Source organism: Nicotiana attenuata, unplaced genomic scaffold (assembly GCF_001879085.1).
Source record: "Nicotiana attenuata strain UT unplaced genomic scaffold, NIATTr2, whole genome shotgun sequence".
Classification (NCBI taxonomy): Eukaryota; Viridiplantae; Streptophyta; class Magnoliopsida; order Solanales; family Solanaceae; genus Nicotiana; species Nicotiana attenuata.
In genome coordinates, this window is record NW_017670492.1 from 375367 (window position 1) to 387683 (window position 12317).

The following is a 12317-nucleotide window of genomic DNA, read 5'->3' on the forward strand; positions in this document are numbered from 1 at the left end:
AAGATTCATTGGTTTGTGACTTGAGAAGATTGTTTAATATATACTACGTGATACAATATGGTAAGCTATTATAAATATATAGTGCTGACCGTTGCATGACTAAATTTATTCTAATCAGAAAGAAAACATTGAGATTTATTTGGCAATTGCTCTATTTAATTTTTTTTCTCGATTTGCTTTAATGAACATTCACAAATTTGTGATACTTTAACACTGTTGTATAGTATGGTGAGTATACATTAGCAATTTAATTAAAGAAATTACTAATTTTTAAATAAGGTAAGTAACATTATAATTGAGGAGATTACTTGAATGGCACCCGATTCGATTACCTTGATAGAAAGGATGCCGTGCCACAATTACCTTGTATTTCATAATATAGCTCATAAAAAGTTTTGTTTTTATTACACTACTAAAAATTGATGCTAAACTGATATGCAGATTTCATAAATTTTCTACCATAAAAGGTAAATACATAAAAGATTGTATAGCTTAAATTGGGATAATATTTATGTTTCAACATATACAACTAAATTATTACCTCAATAAAAGTGTGGAACACCCAATTTTGCCAATTATACACTTCGACACTGTTGTATAGTATGGTGAGTATAATTAGCAATATACTATTTTTTTAAACAAGGTGAGTAACATTATAATTAAAGAAATTACTTAAATGGCACCCGATTCGATTACCTTGCTAGAAAGGATGTCGTGCCACAATTACACTTATTTTTATGTTATTACCATGTCTGGATTTTCTATTTATGTCCTAAAAGTAGGTCATTGAAAGATATATAGCTACCCTCCCAAGCCTCCATATATACTTTATTTTATACCTTTAAACTTCCACAGTTGGAATAGAAAGTGTATTTTAGGTCTTCCCTGAAAAATGGTTAATGAGCATAGAAGATCAGTTGTTCTTCAAGAAAGGATGGAAACTTTGTTTAAGAAAGCAGAAGAGCTATCTGTTCTATGTGATGTAGAAATTGGTATTATTGTTTTCAGCCCTGATAAAAAAAATGTTGTATATGAGTGGCCATCAAGAGATAAATTTAAACAGCTCTTGATGAGATATTTAGATAAACCACTGGTAGAGAGGCTTAAGAAGTTGACAACATTTGCAAATGAAGATAGTGTTATATGCATTTCCAGATGCAAAAATTGTATGAATACCTAGTTGTGGATTTTCAGATGCAAATCGAGCAGATTATTTTCTTCAAAAAAGAGATCGAGTGGAAGATCGAGTGCTATAGCATATATAAAACATTGGCATTTATTGTACCTAACATGTATAATAAACATCCTACATAACATTTAAATGTATCTTAAAACTACAACATTATCTTGTGATAATCTCAGTGCACTTTAATTGACTACTAATCCAGTTATACATACTAGAACTTATTAAGCATGTTGAGCTCGATTATTATTTTTTATTAAAAGAAAAAAGAGGTTGCTCGAGGTCATTGTTTTTACTCATTTGGTCAACACAACATTAATGAACTAGCTTATATTCACAAATTAGTGGGAAAGAAGTGTGAGTTAATTCAAAGTAGAACAACCACTGTAAACTTGTGATACTTAGTGGAAGAATGAAGCAACCGTGTTCCTCCTCTCATGCTCTAATAATTCAAAAATATATTTGGTTACTCCACCTTTAAAAGCCAAGTAAATTAACTAATAAGGGAAAAAATGATTGCTTATGTGGGGAACTTGTCACGACCCCAATTTCCCTCCGTAAGATGTCGTGATAGCACCTAGTCTTAAAGACTAGGTAAGCCTAACACTTACTGAATTAATGGCAAAATTCAACCAACAACTATTAAATATGAAACAAAAATTTCTATACAAAGCCAACAATCCCAAAATCGGTAGTACAAGTCACAAGCTCTACTGAATTCACTAAGAAAAATCTCTAAGCACAATGGTTCCGTAATAGAATTAAAATGTACAAAGATAAGTTCCGAAGGTGACTCGAAGGCTTGTGAACGCGATGGCAGGCTCTGAAGTCTCTGCAGCAATGTTCGGCCAGCTATCTAACAATCAACAGACTCCGAGTACCTGGATCTGCACAAAAATGTGCAGAAGTGTAGTATGTATACACCACGGTCGGTACCCAGTAAGTATCAAGACTAACCTCGGTAGAGTAGTGACGAGGTACAGTCAAGACACTAACTAGACAAAATTACTTGTGCAGTATAGAAGTATAAAGCTAATAATGGAAAGCAGAAATCTGTAAATGGCAACAAGAACTGACAAGTGATATAAATAGTAAAGCAATAGAACACCGTAAAGAATTGCTCAAACCAAATAAGAAACACAAAGGACAGCCAATTAATCAAGTTGTTCTTCACCATTTTCACAACAAAATTTTTCTATGATACCTCATCTCATAGTCTCAAATCACGGGTCTCAACCCACCATCACATACTCACGGCACCTCGTGCTGACATCTCGAATCACAATCGCACGGACAACTCACGTGCCAAAAATCACTATCTGCCAGGCATAGTCACAGGCTCACAATCACAATCCGCTCGGTACGGTCACATGCTCAATAGCAACATGAAAAACGGATAATAGAAGAACACATGGGCATGATTAATAAATGTCAAGTTTCATACTTGAGCTAGCTAGTACAAGTGGCATACTATGGTGTATGCTTGTGCGAGTGTACTACTGCAACCTAAGTCACCAAGTAATATCAAAGATATCGAGTAGTTCAACGAAGCAACAAAATAAGTCACGCAAGGTGTATGACAAATACAAGGGAAAACACACCATCACACGAAAATTACCAACACAATGTCTCCAAACCATCACACATCATTCCTGACATTGCCACCCTTGTCTCTCCGAAAGCCACCCATATAACTCCGCTCTGACAATATCATTAGCCACCCTTATCTCTCTGAAAGCCACCCGTATCATTCCGTGTAATAGCCACCCTTATCACTCCATGTTATAGCCATCTTTATCACTCCGCCTGTACAATAACACAATAGCCACCCGTATCACTCCGTACATTCAACAACAGTGAGATACCACCCTTATGCCCCGTATAACAACAACGGTGAAATGCCACCCTTACACTCCGCATAACAACAACCAAAATCACACAATAATTCACAAATGCTAACATCACAATAACATGATGTATCAACTCGTAACACAAGTGCCCATAAGCCACAACCTCTCTAAAGATCCAATAATATCAATATTTCTACAATAAATAGCCCACGACTCAAACACAATGTTTATAAAATTAACAAAAAGAACTGGAAAGTAACTCAACAAGGAACAACATCTCATTTAAACACAACTTCAATTAAAATAGATTAATGACTCTCGATACTTCAATTCCAATTAATTGTTTAAGGCTAAACTCAATAGTGAAAGTATCTTCATGACATGGCAACTCCGGATTCTAGTGTTTGAATTAAGCTAAAAATGAAAGAGATGACACGAACTGGCACTACGTCTAAAGGCATGAGAATAAACCGGCAACAAGGGATATCATGTAACAATAATCTCAACGAAGAGAAACTCAACAATATAAGAAATCATGTAATGGTAAAAGTGGTAACAACTCCAAATAAAGCATATAAGAGTAAACTCGGCAAGTAAAGAATATGACATTTAACGACAACTTCAAATAAAGCATGTGATAGTAGACATGACGAATAAAAGATATAACATGTGCTAACAATTCCAAATAAGTACCTAAAGTCTGCCTAAGAGTCTAGACTAGTAAATTTCTATAATTAACCCCAAGTACGTACTCGTCACCTCGTGTACAGGGCTTGCACATAACACAGTTAGCAAAAACGACTCAAATCCTAAAGGGTAGTTCCCCCAAACAAAGTTAGTCAAGATACTTACCTCAAGGGAGCTAAACCGATACTCTAAAATGATCTTCTCATGTGACAATCTCTGGACGGCTCAAATCTAGCCAAAACAACTTAATATCATAAATAAAAACCATAGGAAATAATTCCGGCTAATAAAGTTTCGATCTTTAATTAATACTAAAAAGTCTACCCAAAAGTCAACCCCGGGCCAGGCCCTCGAAAACTGATAAAATTCATAAAATCCAAAAATCCATTCAGATACGGTCCAACCATACCAAAATTATCAAATTCCGATAACAAATCGTCCTTCAAATCCTCATTTTACATTTTTGAAAGATTTTACAAAAATTCCCGTTTCCTCTCATTCAATTCACTAATTTAATAATAGAAATGATTACGGAATCATGAAATATAATCAATACCGGATAAATAGTACTTACCCCAATCAAAAACGTGAAAGAACCCCTCAAAAATTGCTCAAATCTGAGGTCTACAACTCAAGATATAATAAAAATGTCCAAACCCTCGACTTAAATACATTCTGCCCAGAGATCCCGCTTTTGCAGTCAAAAGGTCGCTTTTGCGGCAAAAAATCCACTTATGCGGAATTACCCTACCTGAGCCAAATGTCTCTTTTGCTCAATGTTCCGCTTTTGCGCTTTTACGCTCAGTGTTCCGCTTTTGCTGCTGCACAGTGCGTCCAAACATCCACTTTTACAGTCTTCTTCAATCTAGCCCAACTTCGTCTTCTGCGCTATTTTCCTACGCACCTGCGAGCAATGCACCTGTTCCCAGTGGTCCACACTTGTGACCACACCAGATCTCTGCACAAAGTAAACTTTGAGATTGATTTAGTAATTGCATTACTTAGTGAGCATTTTTGAGTTTGCAGCATTACGGTGAATAAGACTTTTAGTGGAAATGAAATTTTCTTTTAGCGGCAAATGATTAAATACCGGCAACTGATTAAATACTATTGGATCCAAAGACGCTAAAGTCTATCACGACATTTATGCCTGTAACGGCCCGACCGATTATTTTATGTATTTAAGTCTCGTTTCATCTCTTAAATCTTTTCCTATGTGTATTTGTGATTTTATGGCTTGCGGGGATAGTTGGTTTCGTTTCGAGGAAGTTTTGAAATGATTAGGATCCATTATTTTTTAGTTTAGAAGCTTAAGCTGAAAATATTAACCGACGGTTGAATTTTGGTGAAAACGATCTGGAAACGATATTTTAATGGTTCCAATAGATTCGTATGGTGATTTTGGACTTAGGAATATGCCCGAAATTGAATTCGGAGGTTCCTAGGTTGTTTTGGCTTTTTTTGCCGAGAATCTACAATTTTAAAGTTTAGAAATATCCTAAGTTTGACCATAACTTTATAACTTCGGGCATAGATTTTAGTTACGTAACTTGGAATAGGTCTGTTTTGTTATTTGAAACTTGTCTGCAAAGTTTGGTGTCATTCGGAGTTGGTCTGATAGGAATCGAACACATGGTTATATTTCTAGCGATTCTTGAGTTCATTAAAATTATTTGTTTTGGTGTCCGGTTCATGGTCCGGATATTATTATGGTATTTTCATCATGCGGGCGAGTTCGTATGATATTTTTAGACTTGTGTGGATGTTTGATGTGGAGCACCGGGGTCTCGGGTGAGTTTTAGACGTGTTTTCGATTTTTTCGAACTTGTTTCAGGTCACTGGTGTGTTGATGCTGCAGTTATCGCAATTGCGAGCACCAGCATCGCAATTGAGAAGATTGTAGGGGAGGTTCAGATTTCGCAAATGCGACGCCCTTATCGCATTTGCGAAGTTAGTGTTGAGTTGGGTCAGGTTGCATTTGCGATCATTTGGTCACTTTTGCGAAGTAGGCTGCAATTGTAATTGTGAAGCCTTTGTCGTAATTGCTGTTGATACCCAATTTCTCCCTCATATATTTTTAAAATGCCTAGGCAAAATACATAAGTTACCACCTGACCTATGACCAAAATCCCCCTTACACACTTTTTGTGGACGATAATAACATTACACACGCAACCTTTCTAAAGTGTATCTAGTACACACCACATTTGACAGATGGCGCGCGCGTGTTTTACACGTAAAAGAGGCGGGTGAATGTAAAAGTTTTGGGTCTTAATCATTACTTAAATGCCATATGTCTAGCCTTTTTTCCTTTTACACTTTTTTTGAGTCAATTCTTATTTTTTTCTATTTTTAGTTATTTCATCTCCAAATAATTTGATCCCTTTTCCACACCCCACCCGTTTTCCTCTTCCCTTGGCCACCCACTTTGTCTTCTCCTTATATTAAACTCTAAAACACAACAATAATTGTAGAGCAAGATGCAAGTTCTAAATTATTAGTCATCTCCTTCAAGATTTAACTTTTTCAGATCTGCTAATGAAATCAATGATTGGTTTCTTTATTTGTTTCTATAATTTTATTTTTCAGATCTGTTGATTCTTTCTTTAACTTCAAAAATCTTTTTTTTTAATTGAATGGGTGTGAAAACTGAAAAAGGGGGTTATAGTGTTTGTGGGTTTTGCTCTAAAAATTAATGGTAGTAGTGGTGCTGTTATGACAATGGTAATTTTAATAAAGAAAAAAAACTTTTTTGTAGTGAAAAAATGGGACACGACGCTGCTAACTATGGCGTTAATTGTGGAAAATCGATGATAGGGTTGTGATTGTGGAGTAGATGATTAAGTGGGTTGGGGGAGAGGAATTACTAAAAGCGGAAAAGGGGGATCTTTTTTTATTTATCTTTCTGTTTTTAAAGAAGAAATTTTAATAATGGTGTAAATTAGATATTTTATTGTATTTTCTTTACGTTTTGACACGTGTCACGATATTATTGGTGCATGACATTACACATATTTTGAAAAATTGGTCAATAAAAAGATGGTGTGTACTAGATACACTTTAGAAAGGTTGCGTGTGTAATGTTATTATCGTCCACACAAAGTGTGTAAGGAGGATTTGGTCCATAGGTCAAGTAGCAACTTATGTAATTATAGTGCATGAGCATCAACCCGTATTTTTCCATAATCTCTGCAATTTTAAAAGGATTTTACTTGATTTATTCTAGCATTTTATTATCTAAATAATTACTAATTGCATCACGAATGATTTTGAAAAAATTTTGTTGCTTAATTCTATCATTTATATTTACAATTAAGCCCTGATTATTTTATACATTATTATATTTACATATGTAGGTTATAATTGCAATAACTTTGCAATAATAGCCCATGTATGCATAATTTCTTTATTTTTACACGAAAATGGATCTTTATATTTTTATAATATTAAGTAATTATTTTAAATTATTTTCATACATAAATTGCACTTTTCATCATTTATTAACTTTTTTTATAAATTATTTTATTAAATTAAATGGGTATTTAAAATATGGCCTCTTTTAATTTGATTTTCGGACCTTAGCCCAATAACTACCCGCCCCAACCCCAGATTTAATCCTGTCCGTTGATCTCAGAAGATCAATGGTCCAGGACAATCCTTCAATTTTTAATTAATCAAACGACCTAAACCCTACCCATTTCCCAAATCCGCCGCCCTTGAGACCTCTTCCCTCCTCTCGTCTCTCTCACCTTCCTTGTAACCCTAACTCGCCGTCACTGAAACCCCTTTGATTCATGGGTTCTTTCTTCAACCCCAGGCCTTATCCAGCCTCATATCTCTACTGGTTGTTCGATTTTCATGATACTTGATGGAATCTCAAAGAGATCCGAACCAGATTTGGTTCAAATCTCCCATTTTCTCGATTAATCCGTTTGTGTTTGCTCATACGTCTGTGGGTACTAATATCTTCGTTTTTATGGCTTCAAATCTCTGGTTCAAACCAGATTTTTTCACCTCTATTTATTTTTTACATAACCTAACTATTTCTGGCTAAATCAGGTCAGATCCCTTTTGATCTAAAGCGTTTTGAGTTTGTTTGTTACTTTTCCTTCAAGATTCTTCTGTTTTTCCTACTATTGTCAACCGATTTTATTTTTTTCCTAAAGCTAGGGTTTTGGTTCTAAGATATTTCTGCAAAAAAAAAAAACGTTTTAAAACGTTTAAGTGTTTAACTCCGGTTTTCTTTCATTACTTTTTCGACTGATTTTCATCTCTATGTCTTCATGCCCTAGGGTTTTCAATTATTCTAGTGTTTGCTATAATATTTGCCCGTTTACTTTGGCTGTCAATTAAAGTGATTAATTGATTTACTTGCCTAATTAGGGTTCGAAATTGTGCTTCCCTTTTCAAAAAAAAAATGATATTTCCTTGACAAATTTTTACCTATTCTTTCCTTATGTGTGATTCATAATTGGTACTACTTTCCTTAATTCTTTTGCTAGCATGATTTCTGTACTTTGATTATTAGGAACGACTTTTAATTGATCTCTGGACTTACTACTTACCTTATTTAGACCTCTTTCTTGACTGCTGATTTATTCCGTGTTAATTTAAGTGATACTTCCGTGATTCTGCCTATTAATTGATTCATGTTAGCCCTAATTGACTGATTAACTGATCTCTTTGCCTTATTTGTATGTCATTGATTCTCCTACCTTATTTGCTTTTACTCTACTGTATGCTATAAAAACCTTTCATTACTCTGATTTTAAAACACACGCTCACGCTTACAGACTTACACTCACACTTACACACTCTTACAATTTCTTCACTTTACAACTCAAAAGCTCTCTGCTTTTCTTCAAAGAATTTAAGTTCTCTCTTTGTGCGACTACTCTGATTTCTGCACTGTTTAGCCGGCTGGAAGCCAAGGCTAAACTCTTTGCATCCAAATTGCCATTGCATTCCTGTTTACTTTCTTCCTAACTGGTATGTGTTAACTCCTGTTATCTATTTTGTTCCCTGTGCTTATGTGGTTAGTTTATTTCAAACCTCAGCATGTTTCTGTGTGATCTATGATTCCTGTTTACTCCTTTCTCAACTGGCATGTTTCAGTTCCTGTTATCTTATTATGTCTTATAGTTTATTTCGACCTCGGCATGTTTTTCTGTTACTGCTGGCATGCTTTAGTCTATGTTACCCTATTCAATCCTATGTGCTTATTAGTTTGAGATTTCCGCGTGCTTCTGTTTGCTATATGCCCATATGATTTCACCTAGTGACAAGATTAATTATGTTATCTCTCGTAATATGAAACCCTGTATAAATAATTGTATGTTCTCTGTTCTGCAAACATGTAATATATTGCCAACTCTGTCTATTAGTTCAAGTATCCTGGCTCTTTTGTGATTGCTTAAATACTAGTACAGTGTCCATGTCTGAATCAATACCAATCTGTTTGAACTATTTACTAAATAGAGATTCTGTTTGTTCTAGGTGAAATTTTGTTTGCAGTCCTGTAATTTGAATCTGTCTGCTCCTAAAAATCAAACTATTTTCTAAAACTGTCCCCCTACCCCACGATGTACTGGTTTTTCAAACTATAACTCTTAGTTACCTAGGTTCCTACCACCCCCAGTGTGAGCACTGCCAAGGGTCCTTGAGACTCCTCCGAACTCTGACACATTGGGGATGGTCTTCCAATCTCTTACAAACTATTTTTTCCTAAGTAAGGTTCAGGTATGAGCATTGCCCGGGGTCCCTGAGGCCCTTGGGAACTTTGACACACTTGTACGCTTCAGACTTGCTTTGCTTGAAGGCCTGGTTTCCAGGTTAATATTGGGCCTGCTAAGGCTCCCTATAGTATAATGAATTTAGTTATGTAATTTATTCATTCTGGGCTGTAATAATCTCTGTAATAAATAGATCTAGGATTTATTAGTAAAAGCTGGAGGGGATTTTCTATATCTTTGTTTGAAACTTGGGTAGAAATCATGCATATAGGTTTATTGGTGATTATGTGAATGTTACTACTTGTCTAAAGATCATGCCTATAGGATTTTCTGATTGCTATTTCACTCGCATGCTAGAAATCCTGTTTATAGGCCCCTTTGCATTAGAAATCATGTCCATAGGATCCATGCACATTCTTAACATACGTGCATTAGTGACCATGTCTATAGGATTCTATCTATTTGAATAATAACCTTTCCTGGAAATGTGCTTAAAATTCTACCCACATGTGATTGATAGATATCATGCCTATAAGAGGTAAAAAAAATCAGTTTCAACTTAGATACCATACTTATAGGAATAAAAGGAATCAGTTTCAAACCTAGAAATCATGTCTATAGGATTTAAGCTAATAAATATCATGCTTATAGGGTGAAATCAGTTTGTAAACTTAGAAACTATGCTTATAGAGGTTTAAATCAAGTCAACACTTAGAAATCCTGCCTATAGGGGTTTAAACTAATTAGAAAGCATGACTATAGGATCTAAAAGGGATAAAACCTGTCTTTATGAGTTAAAAATCAGTAATTCACTTAGAAATCACGTTATAGGTTGTAGATATCATGCCTATAGGGTTCTGTTAATCAGTTTTGAGTTCGATTAATTCTGATTATCACTTAGGCAAATTCGTAGGGGTTACTAATGATTCTGGGCCTAAAATTGTGATATCTTACTGCCCGAAAATGCCCAGATTCAAGATTTAATAAAATCAGTAGGCAAATTGATAGGTCCAGATGCCCGCCTTAACAAACTGATGTCTTGCATTCTGTTTTGCTCATCTAAATATCCTGCCTATAGGATCCTAAATTAATGAAATCTGTTGATTTAATTGCGTGCATTTGTTGTCTACTTGTGGAGATTTATATGGGCCCTTATTTGCTCCTTACATGATAGTCCCGTTTGAATTTTGTTTGTCGCCTAGCTTTTTCTCATTTAAGCAACATAGGTCAGTGTAGAACCACCCTAAATAGAGGTCCTAAGTGCCTCTAGGACCATAGGAAAGGGACGGGTAGTGCACGCATAAGCCATGAGTTAGAAGCTACTAGAACGCTTAGGTAACAACTGAAAGATAGTAATTGGGTAGTTAAGGAAATGATATCCCATGTGCTAATGCTATGAATAAAACCCCGACTTGTGGGAGTTGACAAGCATTGCATGGAATGATCCTATAGGCTAAAAAACTTAGGACCACCCCCTATACTCCTGTGTAAAAAGTAAGTTGAATATTGTATTTGTCTAATTTGTTTTCTTCCCTTTTAAGACTAATTCGCTTAATTTATGTTCGGCCGGGACCCACCGTTGTGGACCTCGATGGGTGCCTAACACCTTCCCCTCAAGGTAATTTCGAGTCCTTACCCGATCTCTGGTGATGTAAACTAGTTTCATGAGTTAACTTTTCTAGGTGCCCTAACGCACCTTAATCTGTTAGGTGGCGACTCTTCAAATCCCTTACCCCCATCCCAAAAGGAAAGGAGTTGTCCCAGAAATGTCGAAATCCGATTTCGCTAAAAAAAGGGGGCGCGACAGCATGGCGACTCTGCTGGGTATATCTTTAGGCTCTTACCATTATGAACTTGATTTGCATGAATTAGTCTTTCCGATAAGCTTATGTTTGTTATTATTTGCCACATGCACATCCTTTTCCCTGTTTCCCCTTTATATGAACTCACATGCAATTCTTCGTGTGATTCCCCTTATCTCCATTCATGTTCCGGACTTCCAATTTTGCTATATCATGTCTCTCCCCAATCCTCCCCTTTATTTGCTTTATTAATTCCTTCATTTCACGAACTAACTTCTTCCCTGTTTTTCTTTCTTTTATGTCTTTACGTTTATTCAATACCGCATTTATTTTACATGCGAAAATACTTGACAATGTGTTATTTCTAGCATAATTCATGCTCAACATCATATTCCACTCGTGCATATTAATACCATAGCGGCACTTGATGAGTGCCCGCGCTCTTCCTAATGTCACCCTTCAAATTCGGAAAGGCTTATTTTGCGGTAAAACTAGTCGATCAACAGTGCAGTCGACGATTCCGTGTCTTTCCCCCTCAAGTTGTCCGCTTGAGGGTACCAGTCTAGACTTCTATAGAAACCTTGCTCTGATAAATAACTACACATGCATCATGGTCAAACCTAGCCGGGGTTAATATGTTGTTCACATAATAACCCCCTAAGAAAGCCTTGTCCAAAGTCCACCGGGATTTACATAATCTCAATGGACACAATCACAATATGTGCATTATTTGGAGAGATAAATGCCGATATGCTAATTGTTAATGTGTAAGTAGTCGAATCCGGAGGAGGCAAGGGTCTAACTCTGTTTGTTTTGCAGAAAATGAGGCACGAAGTCCCCAGGTTCGGCATGGTCCAAAGTATACCACCGCTGTTGTTGGACTGCTGGGAAAATCTTTCGCCGAGCGATAAAAACCACGTGAAAAGGGTTCTTAGAAATTTACCTTCTTTATTGGACATCCAACCAAACAACATGTTGATCGAAGCTGCTACTATGTTCTGGGACGAAGAAAAATCTTTATTCCATTTTTGTGACATAGAAATGACTCCTCTCTTGGAGGAAA

The 12317-nt window shown here is 35.9% G+C and overlaps 1 protein-coding gene across 1 annotated transcript; it reads left to right on the forward strand.

Annotated features, from left to right (window-relative positions):
• The first annotated feature begins 892 nt into the window (after nt 1-892).
• On the forward strand, nt 893-5742 carry LOC109240183 (MADS-box transcription factor 47-like). Its single transcript, XM_019406819.1, has 2 exons — nt 893-1166; nt 5555-5742. The coding sequence occupies exons 1-2, from the start codon at nt 893-895 to the stop codon at nt 5740-5742; spliced, it is 462 nt and encodes a 153-aa protein (XP_019262364.1).
• The last annotated feature ends 6575 nt before the right edge of the window (nt 5743-12317 follow it).

Excerpts from the sequence above, each read along its gene's own strand:
- LOC109240183 (XM_019406819.1), top strand. The coding sequence starts at position 893 with ATGGTTAATGAGCATAGAAGATCAGTTGTTCTTCAAGAAAGGATGGAA. Across the intron at positions 1,167-5,554 it reads CATTTCCAGATGCAAAAATT|GTCACTGGTGTGTTGATGCT; the intron begins GTATGAATACCT and ends AACTTGTTTCAG.